Source organism: Lepidothrix coronata, unplaced genomic scaffold (genome assembly GCF_001604755.1).
Source record: "Lepidothrix coronata isolate B3197 unplaced genomic scaffold, Lepidothrix_coronata-1.0 Scaffold187, whole genome shotgun sequence".
NCBI classification, from domain to species: domain Eukaryota; kingdom Metazoa; phylum Chordata; class Aves; order Passeriformes; family Pipridae; genus Lepidothrix; species Lepidothrix coronata.
The window spans coordinates 620,293-645,456 of NW_016690367.1; the positions used below are offsets into that span (position 1 = coordinate 620,293).

A 25,164-nucleotide genomic window follows, 5' to 3' on the forward strand; every position below is an offset into this window, starting at 1 on the left:
CCACTCCACATCCCGCTGGGACCCCCGGGGGTCCCAGCGGGATGTGGAGTGGGGTGGGCACAGGGGGCAGGTGCCCACCAAGGCAGCGGGGCAGAGGCGACGCGTGGCAAGGCACGGCACGGGGAGGGGGGAAGCGGCTGGGGGGGCTCCCCAGGGAGGGGAGGCACATGGCATCCACGTGGTGGGAGCTGGGTGGCACGTGGGGGACGAGGTGATGTGCTCAGACAGGATGCAGGACACCCCTGGGCCCGGGGAGGGCTGTAAATCACCAAAACACTCGGTGATCCCTCCAGCCAAGCTTTGGGGCAAAGACGGGTCCTTCCAAACCCAGGACCCCTGGCACCCCCTGACATCCCCCTCCTGCCAACTTCCTGACCCCAACGTGTCCCCATGCTGTTCCTCAGCTCTCCCCCAGCTCCTCTTGGTTGCAGGAGAGATAAATAATCCCCCCAAGTAGGAGATGCTCCCCTGGCACACCCCAGACCCCGTCTTTGGTTAAGGAGCAGCCGCTGCCGCGCTGGCACAGGGCGAGGGGCCAAGGCTGGTGGAGAGTCCCCACGGGGACAGGTGACAGTGGTTCCAGGAGGGATGGAGAGGCTGCTCAAAGAAAGGGGATCCTGGCTCCCCCCTTGCATGGCTCTAAGATATTTATTTGACAAGACCTGGCATGAAATGTGGGGCCAGGGGGGAGGATCCTGGGCACAGCTGGCCCTGGGGGGAAGTGGCCAGGGCAGGGAGCAGAGGCACCATCCCGAGGTCCCTGGGAGGGTCCTGGGGGGAGTGTGTGTGTGCCAGCCCCGCACAGAGCCTGGCTCCTGTTGTCCCATCCCTCTGCTCCAGAGCAAGGCAAGGGGGCAGATAAAGCACAACTGGGGAGAGGGGAAGCTGTGCCTTGGGGGAGCTGTTATGGACACCCCCGGTCAGAGCCCCCTGTGCCGGCCGCAGCCCCCCCAGGGAGCCACTCGCAGGTCCTGAGTGGGTGGGCACCTCTAGGAGAGCCCCGTGGGGGCTGTGAGGCACCTGCAAATCCCAGTAAATCGTCCGTCACCCCCAGGCCACGGCGCCCGAGGAGCCCGGGGCATCCCGGGGCTCCTTCCCTGCTCATCGGGGCCAGCCCAGGGCAGAGCTGTCCTGGCAATTCCCAGTCCATCCAGGACAGTCTCCCCTTCCCAAACCTGGTGTGTAGTGACAGGAAACCAAAAAAGGAGAGCAAAGAACGAACGAATGAAGAGAGAGAGTAACGATAACGAGGCTTCGTGCCAGCAGCTACTGCCCCTTGGGGATGAAGGGCTCCCCCTCCTCCGGCTCCGGCCGGGGCCCCGGGTCGCTCAGGCACCGCAGCATCCGCTGGTTGCTGGGGCTGTCGCCGGTCCCCGGGGTGAAGACATCGTCAGTCCCCGGGGAGGAGGGCTCCTTCACCCGCATCACCAGCCCCTCCTCATCCTCCTCGGGCGAGGGCGGGAGGCCGCTGCAGCCCTTGGGCTCCTCGTTCATCAGGTCCACGGACTCGGGGGACTGCGGCGAGGCCGGGTCGATGGTGATGATGGGCAGGTTCTCCGAGTCCGCCTTGGGTTCGTAGGCCAGCGGGTCTGGCGGGGCAGAGAGGGGTCAGGAAGGGAAGGGGGGGTCTCAGGGACACCCAGGTGATGCACCCCAGATATTATGGCTGGGGTGTTTGGGGCTGGAGGGCCTGGGTTGTCTCTCTGCTTTCCAATTCTGCTGTGTAATTCCTTTCCCCGATTTCCATATCCCGTCTGGAGCCGCCGACAGCCCGGCTCCATTTGGAAGGACAAAGCTGCCCTCTGCTGATGGACCGCAGTCTCTGCAGCCCCGTCACACCCCGTCACACTGTCACCGTGTCACCAGAGCAGGAAGGGACACACAGGACAGGAGGAATTGAGGATTGCAAAGCACGTGCGTGACAGAGGAGCTGGGAGTCCAGACCAACAGGTCTTGGGGCTGAGCGCTCCTGGTCTCCTCCCCTGTGGAGGGCAGGGAAAGGCATGGACACAGACATGGCTGCATGGATGGAGTAAACTGAGCTCTGGAGAAACTGGCCAACCTGACTTCCCAGTGGGAATTGTGCTGAGAAGCAAACTAGGTGCTTCTGCTCAGAACAGCAAAACCCTGGGGCTTGGCTGGATGGGTGTGGGATGGGGATGGTCGGGGCTGGAGAGCCACAGGGAGCCGAGGAGGTGCAGGACAGCACACCCTCCGAGTGTTTTGGGTGCCAGCAGTGATGCTCCTGCCACAGCTCCATCCCACCTACCTGAGCCTATGCGAGCCCGGGACATGGTGGGCGAATCCAGCCTGTGAGCCGGCACCGTCAGGTAGTTGTTCATCTGGAATGGGAGTACAGGGACTGTCTCAGGGGAATGGCCAAGGTACATGGGGAAGGGGAGGCAGGGAACTGACCCCAGGTCGCAGGGATGAGCAAGGAGCAGCAGTGGGATGCACAGCACATGTGCACACATCCTCCCAGCCACGCTGCAGGGAATTGTTCAGAGCCTGGGGCAATCAGAGACCCCCAAGGTTTGGGGTCGCCCACTGTCATCTGAACCTCAGCTCCCTCCCTGTGCTGGACACTCGTGTGTTTCCCAGGCTGGGAAGCCACCCTGTCCCCCCATCCTCCCCAGCCTGTGGCAGCATCCAGGTTCCAGCATTCCCCTGACACCTTCTGTTCCAGCTGCCGGGCCTTCTGCCTCCGCAGGAGCATCTGGTTCCAGGCCTCCTCGTAGGGGTCGGCCACGAGCGTGTGCCGGTTGTAGGATCGCAACTGGGAAGAGACCCCAAGGAAAGGAGGCGTTAAAATCCCACATGGAAAGGGAAGGAAGGTCACAGCCCTGGTTTCCCTGGAGATTGATGAAACAGCCACCAGTGGGCAGAGCAGCTCCAGGCAAGCTGGTGGCTCATCTCTTGTGTGCCACCGTGGGATGCCTGATCCTGACCCACCTTGGCCTAGTGAGGGTTTAAAGGCTGGGCTCACCCCCTGACCAAGCCATCCTTCCCCTCAGATTATCCCAGTGCCATCTCAGGAGGAAAAGCCTCCTGGGGATGGAGAGCCAGGCCAGGAACACAAAGGGCAGCAGGGTAGGGACAGTGGGAGTGAAGGGCCCAGCTGAGGGCTTCTGGTGGGCAGTGGTCCTGGCCACCCCCAGCGAGGCAAAGGGGACACACACGGTGCCAGGGGACACCTCACCCTCTGCCTGGTTTTCTGCAGGTTGTTGCGGAGGATCTTCCGGATCTCCTCCTCCTTGTCCTTGGACAGGGCCGGAAGGATGCGCTCCACAGGGAGGGACTTGGGGTTGATATTCCTGCGTGGACAGACAGGATTCAGAGCGACACCACGATGGCCACGCAGGACCCAAGGGCTGCTTGCCTTGTGGCCACTAGCAGGGAGCACTCAGGGTCCCATGGGAGGTGCCAGGGCTGGGAACTCACTGGATGGAGACGGTGGAGACAGCGGAGGGGATCTTGCCTATGCCCCCACTCTCCACCAGCTCGATGGCCTGCTTCATCTCCATCTTGTGGTAGAAGGCGATGAGCTGGGGCTCCTTGGAGCGCTCCCCCGCGATCAGGCACTTCTTCACATACTTCTTGTTGAAGCGGTTCAGCCTTCCCGAGGACACGGGGAAAGAAGGAGCAGCGACATGTCAGACCTCCCCCTGCCCTGCCACCCACTCCCTGCTCCCCATCCCTGGCCCAGGATAGCACGATCAGTGGTGGGCTCAGTTCCCACCAGCGCAGGTTAGGCCAAGCTTCTCTGAATCCCTTCTGAGCCAGACATACTCCAAAACACCCAGAAGCTGCTCACACCCACTATGGACAGTCCTGAGCTCCTGCAGGGACCAGCCACCAGCAGCTCCCACCCTGCTGTGGTGAAGGGGCACAGCCCTGCAGCCCCGCTTGGACCCAACCCAGGGCCATAATTCACCGCAGGGAGAGGGTGTGTGGATGTAACAGCCTAGGGAAAAACCCAGCACGGGGCTGAGAAACCTTCTGGGTGGTGATTCAAACCCTTCCCCAGCCACCAAACCTCCACACTCACTTGTCCTTCCAGTGGTGATGCCCGTAGTGACCACAGATATCCTCAATCCCCGTCAGAAGGTGATCCAAGAACTGGAAGAGACACTCCAAGGCGTCAGCAGCTCAGAGGGCTGTTGCCCACCCTCTCCCCACCCCAACACCCAGGCTGACACAGAGGGCACTCAGGGGGTGCAAAATCAGGGCTGTGGGTCCAGGATGGGCCTTGGGAGGGCAGGACAGACCTACACAACCAGGCTGCGGCTCTACCAGGCACAGGGGAGAGCTGGGTCGGAGCAGGCACTGGACGACACAGACGGGGGAGAGCCCTTGCTCTGTCCCCCCTTACCTTGGGCACTGATTTAGGGGCAGGTCCTGCTCTGTGAACCTGCCTGGTTACAGCGGTGGAGGTGGCAGAAGCAGAGAGAGCAGAGGGCTAAGGCGGCGACGAGAAGCGCGCGGGGAGGGCCGGCCGGAGCAGCGCGTTACCTGCGTGTGGATCTCTTCGTTGATGGAGCGTTTTGTCTCTTGCTTCTTCTTCACGGCCAGCAGATCCACCAAGGGCCGGATGGTCATGCCCTAGGGAAGGGGGAGAGGGGGTTAGATCTCTCCCCAAGGCACACTGGTGGGAGCAGGGGGGGGTTCAGCACAGCCAAGTCACTGTTGGTGTCACCAGGCAACCTCAAGAGCTTTTGGGGGGGACAGTGACAGGGTCAGGGAGGGAGGGTGGGGTTGTGCTCCTCACTCTCTACACACACACACAGAGCCATTAAATAACCCCTTTCCCTCTGAAACCACAACCTGAGCACCACCAACCTGCACGAAAACTGTGAAGAAGATGACGGTGATGATGGCTGTGAGGAACATGTCCCTCATGCCGAAATGTTTGTAGTCCAGGAGGTACCCGAGGGAGAAGGCGATGGCTCCCCGCAGGCCCCCGTAGGCGATGATGAACTGGTCCTTCGGCGTCAGCTTCACAATTCGGAACTTGTTGATGAACCAGGTGAGGACCAGGACACCTGGGGGAGCAGGGCAGGGTCTTGTGTGACAATATGGTGAAGGATCCCCTCCAGACCCAAAGAGACCCCCTGGCAGCACAGCCTGCAGTGCAGTGTCACCCTCCCCAGGGTTGTGGGTGTGGGTGGGTGCTGTCCTGCTGCTCATCCCAACATCCCTCGCTAGCTCCAATCCCACACCTAGGACAAACATGGCCTTTACCCCACCTCCCAAAGCCAACCACCTGCAGGGGTGGTGCCCATGGTGGAGCAGTGCCACCCAGTCAACTCCAGTCTCCCCAGCAAGGCAAACCTGGGCATCAGGGTCCTGAGAGTTGCCCATGACCCAACACCAGGGTGGCCACTCAAGGCCACATTGGACTGGAGCAACCTGGTCTAGTGGAAGGTGTCCCTGCCCGTGGCAGGGGGGAACTAGATGGTGTTTAAGGTCCCTTCCAACCCAAACCACTCCATGATTCTGTGACCACCCCCAAGGACTTTGCCACCACACTGACACCTCACCTAACACCCTGGCGATGAGGCAGAAGAGCAGCGTGCTGATGACGAAGGTCCAGTTCCAGTAGTGGTGACCAGCCACAGTGGAGACACCCAGGAAGATGAAGATGAGGGTCTCGCTCACGCTGCTCCACATCTTGAGGAAATACTTGATGGTGGTGTGGGACTTGTGGGATATGTTGGCTTCCACATAGGGCCTCATGACCACACCGGAGGCGATGAGCCTGGGGGCAAGGTTGGGACACTCAGCAGTCATGGGGACATGGGGACGGTGCCAAACCCTGGCCCTGCAGCAGTGTTTTGGGGGACAGCCCCAAACCCTGGCCCTGCAGCAGTGTTCTGTGCTCTTACACCAAACCACAGAGCAGGACAAAGCTTGTGAGGCACCAGCAATTATTCAAGGCCTCTAGAGAAGGCAACAGGAGGTTTATCCTTCCCCCTGGCAGGGAAGGAGTGAGCATTGGAACCAGGCCCTGCCTGCTCCTGTGTACCCAGGAGAATGGGAAATGGGCTGCCAGCATCCTGGGATCTGTGGAACAACTCAAGAGAGTCACTTCCCTCATCTGCCTCTCTGCTTATACCACCCCAAACACACCTCTGGCCCTCACTGGGCAGTTACTAGCCATGCTGGGTCAGTGGTTACAGCACAGTAAATCCTCCAAATGGTCCTGGGGACAGGAGGGCATCTCATCCCCCCCATTCCCAACTCACGCCATGATGCCGGAGAGGTGGAAGAGCTCTGCAGAGAGATAGGCCATGTAGCTGTAGAGGAAGACGAAGAGGGGCTCGATGACTCGGATGTGGGAGGTGAAGCGGGACGTGAAGGCGGCGATCACCCCGTAAATGACGCCCACCAAGACGCCGCCCAGCGACACCACGAAGAAGCTGAGGAAGCCGAGGATGATGTCGAGGATGGTCACCTGCTCGAAGTTGGCAAACTCCTCAAAGAGGTGGTAGAGGACCTGGGAGGGAGAAAGGAGATGGGTTCAAACTGTCCTGCTGGCAAGAGACAACCCCACCTCGGAGGAGACCTGCATGGGGACCTTCCCTGGGAGCCAGGCAGGGCTCCAGTGTGGCACACCTGAGCTGAGGTGTGTCAGTGCTTGGTGACCCCAGGTTTCACCAAGCCTCATGCCAAAAAGGCTGGTGGTGCTTTGCTACACAGACCCATAGGGACCGACCAGCTCCTCGATCCCTGTGGCTCGGAGGGACACTGGGCCATCAGAGATGTGTCTGGGACAGCTCTGCTCTCCAACTGTCCCAGGAAGGGCTTTGGTCATGGTCTGAAACAGCCAGAGACTGTTCCTGTTTCCCAGTGGAAAGGTCAGGACGGATCCAGGCTGGGAGACCCTTGACAGATGCACAGAGAGAAAAGCCACCATCTGCTCTGCTGAGCCGGAGAGGAGCCCAAACCCTTGAGACAGCTTTGGAACTGAGGGAAACCTCACAGGAGGAGCCCACCCCGGGCTGCATCACCTTCTCCCACCTCCAGACACTGGAGAGATGTTAAGGCAGCGTGTCAGGATGGTAAAAGGGATTTAGGGCATCCTGCAGGAACAGCAGCACTTGCAAGCAGGCAGAGGGCGAGGTGCCAACTCCTGCCTGCCAGGGCTGGGCCCTGGGACATGGGCAGGGACAGATGTGGCAGCAGAAGGCAAAAGAATTCCCCAGGGATGGGAGCAGGGACACAGATCCTGCAGGCAGCCCCTCTGGTCAAAAATGGGGGAGAAGTGCCTGGGAGGAACCCTGTGGTGGGTCAGCATGTTCCTCGTCACCAGGAACCTCGTCAGCAGCACAGCAGCACGCTGAGCAGCCAGCTCTGAAACGGACAGCTGGGACATGGGAGAGGAGCCAGGAAAAAGCAGTGGGTTAGAAGTAAATTTAGAGGTCAGCTCTGCAGAGAGGAGGAGGCCACACTGACGGCTGAGCCAGCACCTGGACACTGACGTCCTTTGGAAATGGAGCAGGCCTGGCTCCACCTCCCAAAGGTCCCTGCAAAGCTGCTGCTCAAAATGGGGCCAAGGGGTGGTGTGGTGGGATGCCAGCCTGGCTGCAGCCCCCCAGCTCCCCTCTTGCCATGGCTGGTGATGTCCTGCCCTCCCACCTCCTCATGGCTGCATCTGGAGGACAGCAAGGTTGACCACATGAGAGGAGACAGAGGGAGCAGCAGCTACATGGCCGTGCTGCCTGACGCAGCACCAGCCCCTCTTGCTTTCCCTGGCAGGACAGGCATGGGCACGGCAGCAATTCCACCCTGGAGAGCTGATTCCCAGCAAACCAAGGCACCAGGCACAGTCCCTGCTCTTCACCAAGAGGTAGCAGCTGGCTGGACATGTGCCCTTGGCCTCCCCAAACCATCAAGTAAACTGCTTCACCCTAACTCACCTCCGCAGTGTTTTAAGCCGCTATATTTAGCTTCGAGCTGGACAAGGTTCGGAGCGTTCGGAGCTGCCGCAGCTGAGCAGCTTGGAATGGCCCTGACATGAGCTGCCAGTCCTGGTGTCCTGGTGCCACCACCCCGAGATGCTCCCCCAAACCCAACCCCATCCCCTTGGCCGAGCCCCTCCGCGCACTCACCACCGTGACGGCGTCGTTGAGCAGGGACTCCCCGAAGACCAGGATGTGGAGCAGCTCGTTGATGTGGATCTCCTCAAACACGGCCAGCACGGCCACAGGGTCCACGGCAGAGATGATGCTGCCAAAAAGCAGGTTGGCCAGGAGGCCGATGTGGTTGAGGCCGGGGCCACCCAGCTGGCACACGGCGTACATCAGCCCCCCCAGGAAGAAGGCGTTCCAGAGCGTCCCCACCACGGCGAAGATGAGGATGGTGCCCAGGTTCTCGGTGAACTGGCGCAAGGGGAGGAAGTAGCCGGCGTCCAGGATGATGGGTGGGAGGAGGAAGAGGAAGAAGATGTCCGATTTGAGGATGGGGGGCTTCTCGCCCACCCCTTTGATGAGCCCCCCGACCAGAAGGCCCACCACGATGAGCAGGCAGCTCTCGGGAACGATGCTGGACACTGAAGGGATCACGTGGAAGCCTGGAGAGGAGGAGGAGAGAGGAAGACACATGTTGGCTGTACAAATGGAAGGTGTTGTCTGCAGGAGGACACCCCTGCTGGGGTCAGGGAGCAGTTCCCAGCCCTCCCTGCACTCTTCAGCATCCACTGTCTTTGTGTGCCTCAGTTTCCTCCCCTGTCCCAAGAGGAAAACCTTGACACTCTGTCAAGTGGAAACCAGACCCACACACCCTGACACTGCTGATCTCAAGCTGGAACATAACAGTAATTCCCAGTTCAACAGCCACCCTTGGGACACCCCAGGGTCTCTCTGCAGACCCCCAGGCCCACGACAGCTGCCCGTGGCACAGACAGTTCTCCTCACACAGTTCTCTCGTTGGCTCCAGCTCTTCCCATTGCAGCTAATCCCGAGCACACGTAGGCACTGGCATTTTCCTCCTGTCAGACAGCACCCTGTCCACCCAGTGCCATTATTCCTGGCGTGCCAGGTGCTGGCAGCAGCACGCTGCCCGTCCCTGGTGATCCCTGATGCAGGGGACAGGCTGGTGCCCGGTGGGTTTCAGGATGCAATTCGCCTTCCTGCAGCTTCAGGAGCCAGCAGGGAGGTTTCACATGCCTGGTTGCAGCAGGGACAGGATGAATCCTTGAGGTGCAAGGTAACAGGGAACATGTTTTCCCCTTTTCTAATCACAGCATGACCCCAAATGCTGGTCTCTGAGCCAGCCATGACCTGCTGGGATGATATTCCCCCACCAAACACCCCCCAGCCAGGCATCTGGCCAACACACCGATACCCACAGAAGGATTTTGGGTTCCCTGGATCTTTTCCCAGGCTTTATAATTATTATTTTGAAGCGAGGCATATTTGTTCCCTGGCAAGGGAAGCAGCTTAAAATAAGGAACCCTGCCTTGGCATCCCGTGTTCCTCCGTTCCTTCCGGCCGGGCGGCTGTGCCATCTGCACATCGTTTCACAACACATTCAATCCCATTCCATAACGAGTCACGATCCCGCTGACGATCCAGAGCCCCCCCCGAGCCCCCTCCCTGAGCCTGCAGGGACCACATCTGCGCCACGGTGCCGGCTCATCCCTCCTCCACCTGCGCAGCCGACGGGGGGAAGGCGCCGCATCAATCCGGCTCCGATGGGAAAAGGTGTCACTTCCACAATCCCTCCCTAAGGACGGGCAGTGAATCAGCTCCCAGCCACAGCCACGGGGGCAGGATTAGATCCCAGGTTGCCACCCGAGCTGCAGGCACAGGGTGGGTGAGCCCAGAGGGTTCATCACGCCCGAGGCTCCGTGCAGGTCCGGCCGCACCATTCCGGCTGCTCCAATGGGTCCCTGGTACCGGAGCAATGTGGGAAGGAGCCTGGTTTCTACCTTGGCTTTGCCACAGCAGCACCAGCAAATGCTCAGTGGCTTCAAGTTCAGGTATGAGGGGAGGCCAGGAGGAGATGGGAACATCCAGACTTTCTCCCAGAGCTCTCCCAAAATCCAGCCACCTGCGTTCAGGGACTTCTCAGCCTGGATGCAGCTCCTGATTCGCCCCCACAGGGTTTTCCTCTGTCTCGGATCCCCTGGAGCCCACACAAGCGCTGAGCACCCCAAGGCAGCCCTGGCAGGGTGCTCCCCGTGGGAGGGGAGGCAATAATCCCTTTTCCATGCACAGCTCATGCCAACACCAGGAACAACCGACCCTTCCAGCATGCCAGGCAACTGCTGGCTGGAATAAGGCTCAAAGCCACACAAGCAGTGAGAAGCCCACAGCAAATCAGTTTTTGCTTGGTAAGTATGTTCAATCATGAATAAAACACAAACACTGACAATTAAGCATCTCTCACTTCTTCCCCACAGGCCCCAGGATTCCATTAAACTGGAACATTCGTGTGCTGATGGGAATTCAATGGTTTAGAGCCTTTTTGTAGGGTCCTAAAAATACACTCACACGGGCTGCATTTTAATTATGCCTTTGATTTCACTGAATCTCAGCCATTTTTTGCTCCCTGCTTTCTCTGCTTTAGTATTTTTAGAGCGCTCCAGAGCTCATCTGGACCAATCTGTTGGTGGGATCCTGCTGGGATCCTGCTCCGAGTGTTCCAGCATCCCGCTTTGGGGTGGGAGTGACTAGTGGGAAGAAAACCCCTCGCTGTGGGGATGATGCCAGGCAGGGGTGAACTGGTTTGATCCCAGCTCTGTGCCTGAATTTCCCTCCTGGAGGATGAGGAAGGCAGGGTGAGGAAGGCTGCAGCAGGATGCTGGGTGATGAGGATGGCCAGCCATGGGCACACCCGGGGGCAGCAGGAAGGGGAATAAGCCTTGGTAATAACTAGAATAACAACAACAACAACAACAACAATAATAATAATAATAATAATAATAATAATAATGCTTAACACCCTTCAGACTCCTGTTTCTGGCTGATTTAGTAAAGATTAGTTGCTGTTCATCTGCACCTACTGGTGCCACCCTCCTGTTCCCAAATGTGGTGCCCCTGCTCCAAACTGGGATTTCTGCTGCAGTGGGGTCTGTAAATCCTCCACCACGGGGCAGGAGGGCACAGCCAGACCCCACTGCTCCTTCAGGTTCCTTTGTTAAGCAGCAAGTGGTTCTTTCCACAGAAGGGCAGGAACTGGCATCTGAGAGGTCCCCCCAGCTGGCAGGGCTGTGTGGGATGTGCTTCCCTAAGGACTGAGGAGCAGGAATGGGGAGGCAGTGCCCGCACCAGGCGTACGAGACTCCTGGCACGCTGCTGCCAGCACAGTCTGAATAAACAAGTGGTGGGGAGCTGAGGGGATGAGGCAGCTGGTCCCTGGCACATCCACATTTGGAGGATGAACAGGGATGCACAGGCGAGCACACGGAGCAGCTTCACCCATGAAGAAGCACCCACTGTATTTCAAGTAGTTTTCCTGAATCCTACCAGCAGGGAATTCCCCTTGAGACCTCATTTCCCTGAGAGCAACACCTGACCCCCAAATCCCCAGCTTGGGGCAGGCGCAGTCACTCAAGTTTCTTCCTCTGGAAAACAAACTCCATGGAAGCAGCTCCCCTGTGGACAGCATCAAACAGCACCGAAACTATTAAAAGAGAGACCAGTTGAGTCAACACCAACCCTGAGAGCTTGAGCAAACAAGGAAAAGGAAATCCAGGAGTTAATAGATCCTATTAAAACAGCTCCTCGCCCACATCATGCACCCCAGCTTCCACATGCCCAGCAAGGGAACACAGGGATTGCTGGTGGTCAGCAATTCCTTGGGTTAGGGCAGAAAGGAGATGGGACTGGAATTCCAGTTTTAACCACAGTCTAAACACTTGAAAGACTGGAGGATACACCCATCCTTCAACTGAAAGAGATTTGGGGGCAAGGAAAGCTGTTGCAAGGCAGTGCTGGCGCTGCAGCTCCTGAACGTTTCTTGTCTTTATGTTGGGATCAGCAGATTCACACGGGGCCATTCCTGCCCAAGGAATCGATGGCAACATCAGGAATTTGCCCCCACTAACTTCTCCAACACGAGGGCTCCCATTTCAGCTGCTAAAAGTTCATCCCCATCTCTCCAAGGGGGAGCTGGGCTGCTTTTCCCAAGGCTCCGGCTGCTGGCGGATGCAGTGCCACGTAAATATTTACTCCTGAGCAACCAGCCAGGGAGAGACTCTGCCCCACGAGTAGTTTTTTTCCTTCCTGGGCTGTATCTGGGTTACTGCAGCCCTGGCAGGGGTCGGATGCTGTGCCTGGGGTTATATAAGCTCCATCCAGCAGCGTCTGCTCCCTCTCTGCCTAATGACTCCAAACCCACCCTGATCTGATCTGCTTCCATCCTCAGCCCGGGCAGGAAGAGCCCAGGGAGGGATGTGGAGGGAAGGGATAGGGAGGGAAGGGTGATGGCACCCAACCCAGACCCAGCATTCCCACCCTGGGGATGTCAGAACCAGCCAGGTCCCACACGCTTCTCGCCCTGCAGCTGAAGCTGAGGTGACCTCCACGCCCTGAGCTGCTCACAGACATTTGGGAACCCTCTCCCAAGGCCAGAAGGGAACGATTTGCAGCTTCCCAGCACCCCGGCCGCTGCAATACAGCTCCATATGGCACAGGATCCAAGGTCAGGCTTAGTCAGAGCTCTGGCAGCGCTCCCTCCCCTGATTTTAAAGACCTCCCTCAAAGCAGTGCGGAAAGAACATTAGAAGAACACTTTAATCAAACACTTTTCATGCAGGAAAGGAGGTAAAGCCTTCACGCACTTCCCTGATCCAGGCCAGGTCAGGGAGATGTTGACATCTCCCATTCCAGCTCCCACCATGGGGACATTCCTGGAGTCGGAGCTGGAAGAGGCTCTGCAATTCCCATGGCCCTGAAAAATGCTGGTGTTCAGAGGCAATAAAAAAAAAGAAAAAAAAAAAAAATATATGCCTGCCTGCATCAGGAGACACTGTGCCAGCCCCGGGGACAAGGGGGTTGTCCCCGTGAGCCAGTCCCTGCAGCTGGGGTTGGCATGAGCCACCACATCCTCCTGCAGGTTGAATTAGGGTGGGATTAACATCCCCTCCTTTCACAGGAGGAAAAGAAATATGAAGGAGGAGGGAGGGAAGAAAACCCACTTGGCTGGTGTTTCAAGTTGGAGCCAGGTACAGAGGGGGAGAAGGAGGGAAGGGAGCACATGGAGTGGCTGGAAGGGCTCGGCACGTTCACGGTTAAGCCGGATGCTCCCGTGGCTTCATCCCGGCTTCCCAAGCACCCACGCATGGGAAGATTGTTTCAGGAAAGCCAGGATGCTTCCAGGATGATGCCTGTTAGCTAAGAAGAGGCACAAAAATGAGAATGGTTACAAAAACGCCCTGTCCTCCCAGGCCTCCCAAGTTTACTGGAGCAGCTGCGGGCTCCAGCAGACAAGAGGAATTGCACAATCATTAACCAGGGTTAGGCAGCTCTCCCACCCCCCTGGATGATTTTTCTCTGGAAGGAGGCAGATGAGGGGTCAGTCTGGGTGAGGGGGTGGTGAAGACCCCCGGGTGAGGCTCGCTGGGGACCCATGGGTAATTTTTTGGGGTGCAGGGTGGGAGTGAGTGGCTGTGGAGCTGGAAAAGCCCTGGGAGAAGGCACAGGGTCTGGGAAGGAGGCGGTGAGGGGGAGCAGGCATGCTCAGAAGGGCTGCCCTTCTGAAGGACACTGCAGAGAGCAGGGCTGGAGGAGACACACGTGTCTGAGCAGCACCAGGGCCACTCCAAAGGCCACTTTAACCCTTTAGGACACTGGGCTGGGTGGGCCCTACAGAGAGGCAGCAGCCTTGGGTCAATCAGCGATCCCAGTGGGGAGGGATGCAGGCAGGTGTGGACACCATCCCATATTCCTGTGTCACATGGGGACCATGGAGAGCCCCCACATGTGGATACTTTGCTGGCTGGACCCCAAAATCACTGATGTGTCCCCAGCCACGGGGACTCTTCATCCACAAAGCCATTACTCAGGACCATCCCCTTCTTTCTCCAGGTAGAAGAAGCAGCAGGGCAGGAAGGCGAGATGGCTGGTTTTGGGTGGTGGAGGGTCAAGGATGTGGGAATAAGCCCCCAGCAGGGCTAAAGCCCTGTGAGGATAGTAATGAAAGAACAGAGCATTTTGCAACTGGCTCCCAGGGGAAAACCCATCTCAGGCTCCCAGAGTTTGGCTGCAGCTTCGTCCCATTTATCCCTTTTCCTCACATAAAAAACATGCTGGATTTCTCTCTTCCCTTGCCTGACCATCAATTGCCCAAAGATCAGCCAGGCTTTGCTGATGGCTGGTGGCCTCCAGCACAGCCCTCATGGGATGTGTCACTGGGAGTGTTTCAGCCCCGCTGTGCATCTCCCTTGGAAAACGGAGCTGGATCCAGTGAATCCCTGCAAAGACAGGGATTGAGGAGCCTGGGAAGGGCACGGAGAGGGCTGTGTGCTCCCAGCACCAGCAGCAGACGTAGCAGGGAAGCCTCGAGGGAAGGGGATGAAAATTGAACTTGCTCGAAAGGAATTAAATAGCTGCTGATTTACACCTATAAATAGAGCGAGGCCACGGCTCGTGTCACCCTGCAAGGGGAGGTGGTAAAACCACGATACTTAAATTACACCCACTGCGTCTCACAACGTCACCACACGCCCCGAACTTCCAGCCCCACGGAGCTCCAGCGTGGATCACTCCAGGAGCTGTCCCGCTGGGACGGCACGTGCGGGGCCGTGACGCACCTTCGGCTTTGCCAAACCCTCTTCTGCCTCACCAGGGAGCAGGCAGGGGTTCAGTGCAGGTCCACATCCCCCCGCTGCTCTCCTGCAGCTCTTTTTGGGCTGGTTTCAGCAATCTGGGTTGGTTTGGGCAATCTGTAAGAGAAGCACCCAGTGGCTTCAACGTTCAGAACGGAAAAGCGTTGATTTTCCACCCCAAAATGACATTTCCTGGTGAGAAGTTGACTTCTTGTTTTTTGTTTAAAGATATAGGTACAGAAAGTGCTTCTAAGCAAAACAATTTCCTCCAGAACAAACCAAATGTTTCATTCAAGCCTCATTATTTTCTTGTCGCTAATTACAAAGAAAAGCCAAGAACCAGGAAGGTAATTAATTTATGCTGCTTTTTGTGACTCACTGAGTTAATGCAGATACCACACAGGGGCCACAGAGCCATCCTCCCCCCTAAACCTCTCTGTGGGTTCAGCTTGCAAAGCAAGCACAGGGAGAGAAGGGAAAAGCAAAACATCCGGCCCTAATTTCGGGGATCGCTCCTGCCACGGGTGGGCAGGGGCTGTAACCAGGATTGGGGTTAAAATCCTCGAGCATCCAGCACTGCCCTGCAGCCTGCAGGCATTTTCAGCTGTGAGGATGGACTATATCCACAGGGGATGCAGGTGGGGAGGCAGATGAAGTCCTGGATTTCACCTGGGCTGGGTCCCCGCAGGGTTTGCCCACCCAAGGTGCCCAGCACAGCCTGGCTGTGATCCCAACCAGCTCTCAGAGCTGGATTGCACACAACACCCCCAAAAGTCATGTTGTCACAGTCAATAACCATTAAGACCCGTTGCTAGTGACGAAGGGACTGTTTTATTTTCTCTTGGTGTGACATTACCACCCCCTTACCTACAGACCTTGCTCAAACAACTGGGCCCCACCTCAAAGCCACTGAACTGCCCCTTGTTTTCCCCCTCTTTCCCCATAATGCAAACACCCCAGGGGCAAATGGAAAGAGTTTCCCATGATAGGAGCCCAAGAGCTGCCTGGTACAGCCTGCAGCTCCCTCGATCCCGCGTATCCAGCCCCAACGCCTACGTGTGGGAGAAGGTGACCTGGCTGCACCCTGCCTGCTTTGCACAAGATAAGAACAGCGTTGATAGCATCGGGCCAGCCCTGGAGTGACTCAAAAGCCACAGAACAAAAAGCAGACACTGACAGGTACCAGCCTTGCTGCAGCTCAGCCAGGCAGCCACAACCCAGAACCCGTACCTCGCAGACCTTGTGAGGACTCGTGACAAAGGGTTTAGGTTGGATATTAGGAAAAGGTTCTGCACCCAGAGGGTGGCTGGGCACTGGAACAGGGTACTCAGGGCAGCACTCACAGCACCAACCCTGACAGAGCTCAAGGAGTGTCTGGGCACATAGTGTGACGCTTTGGGATGGTCCCGTGCAGGGCCAAGAGCTGGACTCAGTGATCCCTGTGAGTCCCTTCCAGCTCAGCATATTCCATGATTCTGTGACTCTCTTGTCAGGAGGGGCTGGCAGGGGATGCAGCAGGGCTCTGATGTCTGACAGTTTCCTGGTGCCACCATCCTCTTGCAGCAGCAGTTCACAGGCAGTTCCCACTGGCAGGCCCTGAATAAATCCTCCAATGGAAGGGGAGACAAGTGTAGCCACCCTGCATCCCAAGGCAGCTGGAGGGAGCAGCCGTGCCTTTCCCAAACCTCACTGTCCCCTGGGGACCTCTGGGGAGCAAAGCCCACACCCCTTAACAGGATAAACACAGAAAAAGCTGCAGCCAGAGCCTTCCTCCTGGATGCTGAGAGCTTCCCATGCTCCCTGCACACATGGGATGGATGCCAGGGCACCAGCAGGAGCGATGCTGGTGTGGCTCCCTGCAAGGTCAACGTGCCAAGTACAGTTCAGAGCTGGTCCAGGGGACAAGGATGGGCTGTCTCATGCCTGGAGCCTTTTGGAGAGCAGCTCTTTAGAGCCATTTCATGCATTTTAGCTGCGAGGCCGTGGGGAATGGTGATCATGGGGATGGGTCTGGTGTGCTGGTTTAACAGCCATTATGGCAGGGCACGGAGGGAAGAGTGAGCAGGGGGTGCTGATCCCTCTCCCCTGCACCAGTCATTGGCACAGCACAGCTGGGCACACAGAGGGCGAGGAGCTGAGCCCTGGCACAGGCAGCAACAGCTAGGCAGGGCAAGGGCAAAGCCTCTTCTGGTAACTCAGTGCCTGCAGCAACACCACGTAGGAATGTGCCTCTAATCCCATACCAGCCCCAGCAGGCACTGTCAGACTCCAGAGGGATGCAGGGAGTGCCAAATTTCACACCCTGGGGAAGCAGCCCCCTCTCAGCCATGGGAATACCCAAGGATGGTGATGGCACTACCAGGAAGCTGGGAGGTTGTGGGTTTTGTGTAGGGCTTGATCCAGAGACGCAGAAAGGTCCCCAAAAAGATGAGCAGCCTGGGGAACACGACCAAAGGCGTCACTGCATCCTGCAGCAGCCGGAGTCAGGAGCCGCATGCAGATGAGCCTGGCTCCCTACCTGCCCTGACACCCTCCCAGGAGCAACATGCTCCCCTTGGAAAGGCAAACCTCATTTTTCCCACCCAGAGCACCCCTGGAAGGTCGCAGGGGAGGGGAGGAGGGTGCTGCACCGCAGCCAAGTGGGACGCAGGTGTGGTGGGACCCCGCCGGCAGCGCTGCAGTGCTGCAGAGCGGGAGGGGGATGCAGCGATCCCGGAGAGCTGTGAATCATCCGCAGGCACCCTGGATATCAGCCTGCCAGGATGGGCGGCCCCCCTGCCAGAGCCCGCTGTGTACACTTAGGAATAAGCTGTTTACACAGAGAATTCAATGATAACACAGAGATCTCTCCCTTGGCCCTGATCCAGGCTCGGCACCCACTCACCCCTCCAGCACCAAGCTCCTTCATTTGTTTTTCCCACTTGGCTACTTCCCCTTCAAAGGGGCTATGCCCACCTCTCTTCCCAGACATCCTGGAACAGCTGAGGGAAGCCCACCAAGCCCTTTGCATGACCTAAGGACCAGGCCTTCCCTGCAAACCAGACAGCAAACCTCCATGTGCTGAGCCTGCAGCTTCACAGACAAGCGCCAAAGAGCCGGCGGCGATTCCTCCCAATTAAACCTCATCGCCCTGACCCAGAAGGTCTGGTCAGCCAGGCGAGCCACAGACAGCCTGAGTGCTCCTAATTCTCCCCCTTCTGACTCTAAAAGATACGCTAATTAATTAAGATCAACCCAAACCAACCAGTTGGCTCCACTGTGCTGTGTGGAGCAGCTTGCAGCAAACTCTAATTGCGGCACTGGCGTCTATTAGTGGGAAAGGGACTCATCCTGCTTTGTCTGCACTGCTCCAACCTGGGCTTTCACTTCCTTTAGGCTTAGGTTAGGGTTAGGTTTAGTTTTAGGAATAGTTCCAGGCCAGCCAGAACCTCCCCACAGAGAGGGGGGCATCCACTGCAAGAGCCACATTTGGGGGAGTCCCATGTCCAGAAAAACTGCCCAAAACAGGCCGAGAAGTGCCCGGTTGTCACTGCCCTTGCAGGCAGGGCAGGAGTGATCTTGCTTCCCTGACTCATCCATACCTGATTCAGGTAAGCCCTAAAAGCCCATTTTTCCCACCACCTACTTCTCACCAGGTCAACTGTGTGGCTCCATGCTGCAGCACAGCAGGCATTCCCTGGAATCTCACAGGGAGCATCCACGCAGGGCAATGTCCCCAAGGGCTCAGGGTGCCAGCAGTGATCATCACAATGCCAAAATTTTGGGACAGATATCCCCTCTGACCAGGCTGGGACGGATCACAGCCTGTTGCTCGCCCAATGGCACCTTGGCTGGATAAGAATGTGCTGGTGAACATTCCAGGGAGGACAGGGAAGGCAGCGCCAGCCTCCTGGGAGGAAAAGGTGTCCATACACAACCATAACAGCAATCCACGGACAGAGGCCTTCAGGAGAAACACTTTAACATATTTATTTTTGAGAGCAGGGAGAACCGAGGCAGCAGGAGCGTGTCACCCTCATTTTATCTCCTAAGCACTCACAAGAAATTAACAGATCAATTGGGAGTCTTTTACAGGGCTGGTATTAATTTCCTCCCAGCTGTAAAAAGGAAATGAGAAACAAAGGGCATTAAATGGACTTGCCCAAGTCCCCAAGTGAATGGTGTGAGAGCTGGCGTGAGAGCCCAGCAGCTCCCAATTTCCAGCCCTGTGTTTAGATAATGCTTCTCCTTCACACCAGAAGGAAAGCCAAGGACACTCTGCAAGAAAAGCAGATATTAAGAAAGACCTAATTGCTGGTAAAGACTGAGAGGCTCAGGGTGCCTTGGACTGTCACCCCATGCCTACAGCACTTCAAGCAGGGAGAGAAACACGGAGTCAGCTGGAGATGCTGCTGGAGCAGCGATGGCTTGAGAGGCTTCAAAGCTCTCCTCCACCTCTCTGCAGCTCCAGGGCTGTCCCATGACAAGATGCTGTCAAACCCAACGTTCTCTGAGCTTTGAGAAACAAGTCAGGGTCTGGCACTACGTGCCCAAACCCCCAGTGACTCTGGGTGCTCCGGTAACCCCGATCCCTCCTGACTACATTCCACTAACGGGCATGTTACAGAGCCACTCCCAAACCACAGCCTGAGATCACCAAACCTGTTCAGAGCCTCCAGGCAAGCTCCACACACAGCTTTTCTAGGGTGGAACCGCATGAATCTTTACCAACACATGGCACTCACCCAGCAGGAGCCGGGCACACAGGCACAGAGGCACACAGGGACAAACTGCTGCTGCTCCAAGACTCATTTTGACTTTTTCTCACCAACCCTGGATGGGTGAATCCCACAGCCAAGCCTGCAAGGCTGGAATCTTCCTGGCACAGCTCATTTACCCTGGAAAACTGAGTCTTCTTTAGGGCAACAGCATGCTCATCCAGGTTCATATCCTTCAAAACTATCAGAACAGTGACAGCAGCTGGACTTGAGCATTTTGGGGAGGTTTAAGGTCTAGAAAAACTTCTCCAGCCCCAGGGAAAGGGACCAGCAGCTAAACATAACTCACTCTCACCAGCCACACTCTTCTCAGATTCCCTCAGCTGCCGCAAGGCGCTGGATGCCGCGAATAGCTGGGTTAGGAGGGGTCAGTGCCGGGGGATTTCTAGAACAAAATCCTCCCAGTTAACATCTGCATGGTGCAAAGGGAACCTTCACGCTGTTTGATGCAGGTGGTGAATGCTCTGGAGCAGAAGGGACCCAAGCTGATGTGGAGAGACAGCACCTGGTCACCCAAAATAAGGCTCCAGTCGCTCTCCCAGCTCCTTGCCCTCAACCACATGGCACAGCTTTTAACTCCCAGTTCCTGCTGGCCCTCGAAGCCTTGGGGAGAGTTAAAACTGAGCCAGCACGAGGTGACCATGGACAAACTCCCCAGGCAGAGCGATGCCAATCAGCCTTTCCCAGGAAGGGCAGATTTCCTACCAGGAACACGGGCAGGAAAGACAAACAAAAGCTTTTCAGGAAACAACCTGTTGGTCTCCACTCGGACAGGAGGGAGGAGGTAATTGCAATTAGCACTGATTACTACCGGGCTTTCCAAGCCCAGACAAAGTGACACCACTCTCAGCACATGCCAGTGGTGACTCCAGAGCCAACTGAGCACTCGGCCACCGTCACCTCTTCCCCAGCTTTCGTCAGGAGCTGCCAGCACACAGAGATCCCACCCTGGTGAGAGACCCCAGGGGCTGGAGAGCCTTCCCTGTCAGACACCATTCCAGCCTTCCAGCACTGTTCCCAGCCAGGATGCTATTTCACACCCAGCCAAGCTCCTGGGAGCAGATGCTCTCCCCACCACACAGCAATTCAGACAGGAGAGGAGCTGTACCCTGCAAAACACAACCCCAGGGACCAGGGCTGCTGTGGGAAAAGCATTCCCAAGAGAAACTGAGGCACTCAAAGGGCTAGATGCACCAGCTCTTCTCTTTAAATGCCTCTGTGTGCTTAAATCTGTGCTTAAATCTGGCACGTCTGCTGTTAAATCTCCAGCAGTGGGGTGGGAACTGCCTTGTCTCCAAATCCGTCATTAGGATTTAGCATGTCGTGACTCCAGAATGCAGAATAATTCCAGGCACTGGAAAAAAAACCGCTGCCAAAGAGTGTCTGCCTCTGCAAATGTGTGTCTTGCAGGCCTGATGAAGAGAGGGGAATTATTTCCCCAGCAGCACCCTCTGTTAAGTGTAATTTAAGTGGTGCCCCTCGAGGTCGATTGCATTGTGACTTTCTGGAGACAAAGCCCATGGATGGTGTGATGTTTCTGAGTCACCCCTGGGAAACCCAAGGAAACACACGTGTTCTCCTCTGATTACAAAAAGTACTTTGTATTCTCCGACCTTCCGCTCACAACATCACCCCAACTTCAAAGGAGCCTTGGGTCAGTCCTGCCCTAATCACACAGCTCTCCTGGGAAGGAACCCGAAGCCACGGGGTGATGTGCCACCAAATTTTTGTCCCGCAAAAAGGTGACACATCACCAGATTTATTCCCACTGCTCCGCTCCAAGCAAGGCTCAATCTTTGATCTTGCCTTTTCTGACAAAGGCACAGCAACAAGTGTGTGCACGCCCGTCTGCAGAGCTTTTAATTTCATTTCTTCCTTCCCGAGCAGGAACACACGTGTTCTTCTGCCCGAGGAAAGAGCAGAGGAAGAAAACGTGACAAGATCGCCATCCCTCAATTAACACGCAGCTGGAAGGTGTTGGAAAATCAGAGAGATAAGTGAGATATCAAGCACCATGCAGAATAGGTGGTGATGGCACACTTGCCTAAGGAGGTGCATCAGCCAGCACCCTGAAGTGAGAGGATTAACCACCAATACTTGGTTCAGCTCAAACCATCCCCTGCTCCTCTGCTGTTCCCTTTGAAGTCGCCTGGCCCTAATTTCAAAACACTGAGGATGTTATGGAGCCTACACCAGCAGCTTTGAGCCCCAAACAGGGGAGAAGGAACTGCTGATGAGCCAGGCAGCCCAGCAAAGCCAGAGTGGGGATGAGGTGTTACCCAGCTCCGGCTCTGCTCCACAAGGCTGTGTTTTCACAGAGTATTCCATGAGGATTTCGGTTTTTATTTGAACAAATTAGGCCTTGGGGATGCAAAAGAGAAGAAAAGAAAAAAAAGAAATCAAATGTTTACAAGGCAGCTGCAGTAATTCATCCTCATTACTGCTTTTCCTCTGTTGGTACCCACAGCTCCAATGATGCTCCACCAAAGGATCAACTCCTGCACGACCCTGGGACAAGGCTCTACAGTCCCCATCACCTCTGCAGTCTACAGCTGAAGTCCAAGACTTGTAGGAGGGAAAAGGGAAAGGATCATGTTAATGAAGTATTTGTTTGCAAGCCTAATGAGTGTCTGGTTTATACAAGTGCTACAGAGATGTCTGTCTCTATTCTGCAGAAGAGGGGCTGCAGACTCTTGGTGCCACAGGATTATTGTCACCCAAAGAAGGACCCTCTGCCCTCCACCACCACCTGGTTTCCCCTTCCCCCATGTGTAATTCTCAAACCTCAAAGGACTCTAATTAGCTACATTAATTGTAGACAAAAGACTTGTTCTTCACCACACTAATTCCCAAGGGAACTCCAGCACCTCTGGGTATTGTGGTTGGGTGCCTGGACAATTTGGGAGGGAGGACAGGAATCAAACAGGCCAAATATTGGCATGTTCTGTTCTTACCCCACAAACCACCCCAGGTCTCCTGGAGGTCTCAGGGGAGGGGGAACTTCATGGCATCTCCCTGAAAGCCGGGCCAGCACCAATCTGGGCTCCGGCTGCCACAGGACTCTCAAGGCGACACCCAGATCCCAAATTCCACCTGCAGCCCGTGTGGGAAGCCAGCCCATCCCTGACCCCTGGCATCAGGTCTCCAATAAGATAAATGGGATGAAACAAAAGCTTCAGTTCCTGAGGGTCTCGAGGTCCAGAAGCTGCCACAGGCAACAGAGTCCCTGCAGGGAGCAAAGCCATGGCTGCAAACGGAGTGTAATCCTGCCTTAATGGACATTAGGGCTCACCAGGGAGGAATGGGCTGTGATTACAGACCTGTTCTGCTTTTCCCACTCCATCACCATCCCCGTATTTCACAGCAGGAACCTTTCAGTCTTCCAGCCCTAATTAAACTAATGTTTTTCTCAGATCCATGAAGGGAACAGTTTGGATGTTTTTTAGCTCAAACACCAGCAATGGGCAGAGCAGGGAGGAAAAAATAAATGCCATGGCTGTTCTTTGTGAGATGGCAAAGCAGGGAGAAAGGGAGCCAGAGCATGTGTTTGGATCATTCCCCAATAAGGAAGTAGGAATGCAACAAGTCTGCATTGGAAGAGACTGTTTAAATTCATTATCATGACAATTTACACTTCTGTGGCACCAGCTGCATCAGTATTTCAAAATCCTTTCCGAACAGTTATTCACCAAGCCCCAATTCCCCTGGAACAGCCACCAGCTCCCCAAGACAAGCAGGGAAGCATCTGAGGTGATCCCAGCCCACACACCACCACGGTATCTGCAGACAATACATGTGATAAGACAGGTTTTAAGACAAACATTTCCCTCCAGCTCAGCGAGGGAATCCGCATCAACCAGTCCCAGGATCCAGCTGGAACAGCCCTTCCCACCAGCCTTGCTTTGCCAAGGGCCATCCCAGCAAAGCCAGCCCAGCACAGCCCTGCCTGGCTCCCAGGAGAAGCCAACCCTGGGGCGGCAGAAGGGTGACACAGATAACCCCTGTCATGCTCATCCCACGTCACACACACACGTATTTCCATCACGGGGCAAAGCACTTCTTGGAATGTGGCTTTGCCGTCCCCTTTCCCAGCCTTGCAGGTGGCACCAACAGCGATGTCCCCATGCTGGTGGCTTTGCTCCGGGGTGTTTCTGCTGTGTCTGGCCTCAAGATCCGGTTCCTACATCCTGTGCCACCACCACAACAGGTTTCCTACCCTGCTTATCATCCCTCACCCAAAAAAAACCCCTCAAGTTCCTCAACTGTAAGACCTCAGGGTGGCCCCTCCAAAAGCCCTGGTTTCAGAGGACGGGTGTGGGCCGCTAAAAACATTTTGAAAAGCACCCAAGTTTTTTTAGCACCCAAGTGTTTTAGCACCCAGATGCCGCTGCCAGCCAGCAGCTGCCAGCTTCCAAAAACATTTTTCTGGCAACTTAAAAGCTGTCCCTTCTCCTCCGTGCACAGGAGGCACCCCACCACGGCTTGAGCTTCCGTGAGGCTCCACCACCCCACTTGCACCCATCGTGTTCTGCTCTTCTTTTCCCAGCTCCTATCACCCGCCCGCAGGCACCGGGAACTTCCTTAATCTTGTTCCTCCCCAGACACCAGCAGCGACGGGGGGCAGCTGGAACTGGCCAAAGGCGACTGGTGCCACTGCACTGAGCACCAGAGCTGTGCTGGCACAGCAGGCTGAGATGTGACACCAAGTCACCCCCAGAGCAGCAGCGTGTCCCCACGTGCCCACGGCTCTGGGCTGAGCACCGACTCCATCCCCGGCTCGCTTTACACCAGCCCTACAATCACACACTGGGGACGTTTCTGGTTGGTGCTGGCAGCTGTCAGACGATCTGGAGGGAGAGGGAACACCCCAGACACACGGCAGAGCCGAGTGCTGCGAAGGGGGAAGAAGAGAGAGAGCAATGACTCAGTGATTGCTACAGGCTCCAAACCCAACCGGCAGCGCGCACGTCTGGCGCATCAGCGAGCCGGGGAGCTCAGCTGTGAAGTCGTGCCCTGCAGGGACCCTCCGCCGCAGTCACCGGCGTGGACACGCAGGAAATCGAGTCCCCATGTGCTGGCTCTGGCTGAGCAGGAGTTCATTTTGCCCTCACAGTGGCTGGAAGGGGGTTTATAACACCCCGGTGTTTTGGCTACTGCTCAGCAGGGCTCGCAGCATCAAGGGTACCTTCAACATTCCCCCCTCACCAGGAGGCCAGGGGTGGGCATGATCCTGGGAGGGACTGCCAGGACAGCTGCCCCAAACTGACCAAAGGGATACTCCACACCACATAAAAGCCCAGAGAAAGGAGGAAGTGGGGTGGATATTTGTTATTATGACATTTGCCTTCCGGAGCAGCCACTATGCGTGTACTGAAGCCCCACTTCCTGGGAAGCGGCTGGACATCGCCTGCTGATGGGAAGTAGAGAATAAATCTTTTGTTTCCCTTTGTTTCTGCACATGACCTTTGCTTTTGCTTTATTAAACTGCCTTTATCTTGACTCATGAGGGTTTTTTCCATCCTAGGGTCTCCCATCCCATCCTGCTGAGGAGGGGAGTGATAGAGTGGTTTGGTGGGCACCCGGGGTCACAGAATCCCAGAATGGTTTGGGTTGGAAGGGACCTTCAAAGACCAT

General features: G+C 56.4%; 1 protein-coding gene across 1 annotated transcript in view; it reads right to left on the bottom strand.

The window, feature by feature from the left end:
- Positions 1-35: 35 nt before the first annotated feature.
- The window catches only part of SLC9A1 (solute carrier family 9 member A1), a 29,888-nt gene continuing 4,759 nt past the window's right edge, over positions 36-25,164 (bottom strand). The window contains exons 2-12 of the mRNA XM_017831139.1: positions 8,112-8,572; positions 6,246-6,496; positions 5,541-5,758; positions 4,840-5,042; positions 4,513-4,602; positions 4,049-4,119; positions 3,442-3,615; positions 3,200-3,314; positions 2,675-2,776; positions 2,270-2,342; positions 36-1,589 (exon numbers count right to left, since the gene is read on the bottom strand). Of these exons, the coding sequence (XP_017686628.1) occupies positions 1,267-1,589; positions 2,270-2,342; positions 2,675-2,776; positions 3,200-3,314; positions 3,442-3,615; positions 4,049-4,119; positions 4,513-4,602; positions 4,840-5,042; positions 5,541-5,758; positions 6,246-6,496; positions 8,112-8,572 (2,081 nt within the window). The 3' untranslated portion in view covers positions 36-1,266. The remainder of the gene's footprint in view (positions 1,590-2,269; positions 2,343-2,674; positions 2,777-3,199; positions 3,315-3,441; positions 3,616-4,048; positions 4,120-4,512; positions 4,603-4,839; positions 5,043-5,540; positions 5,759-6,245; positions 6,497-8,111; positions 8,573-25,164) is intronic.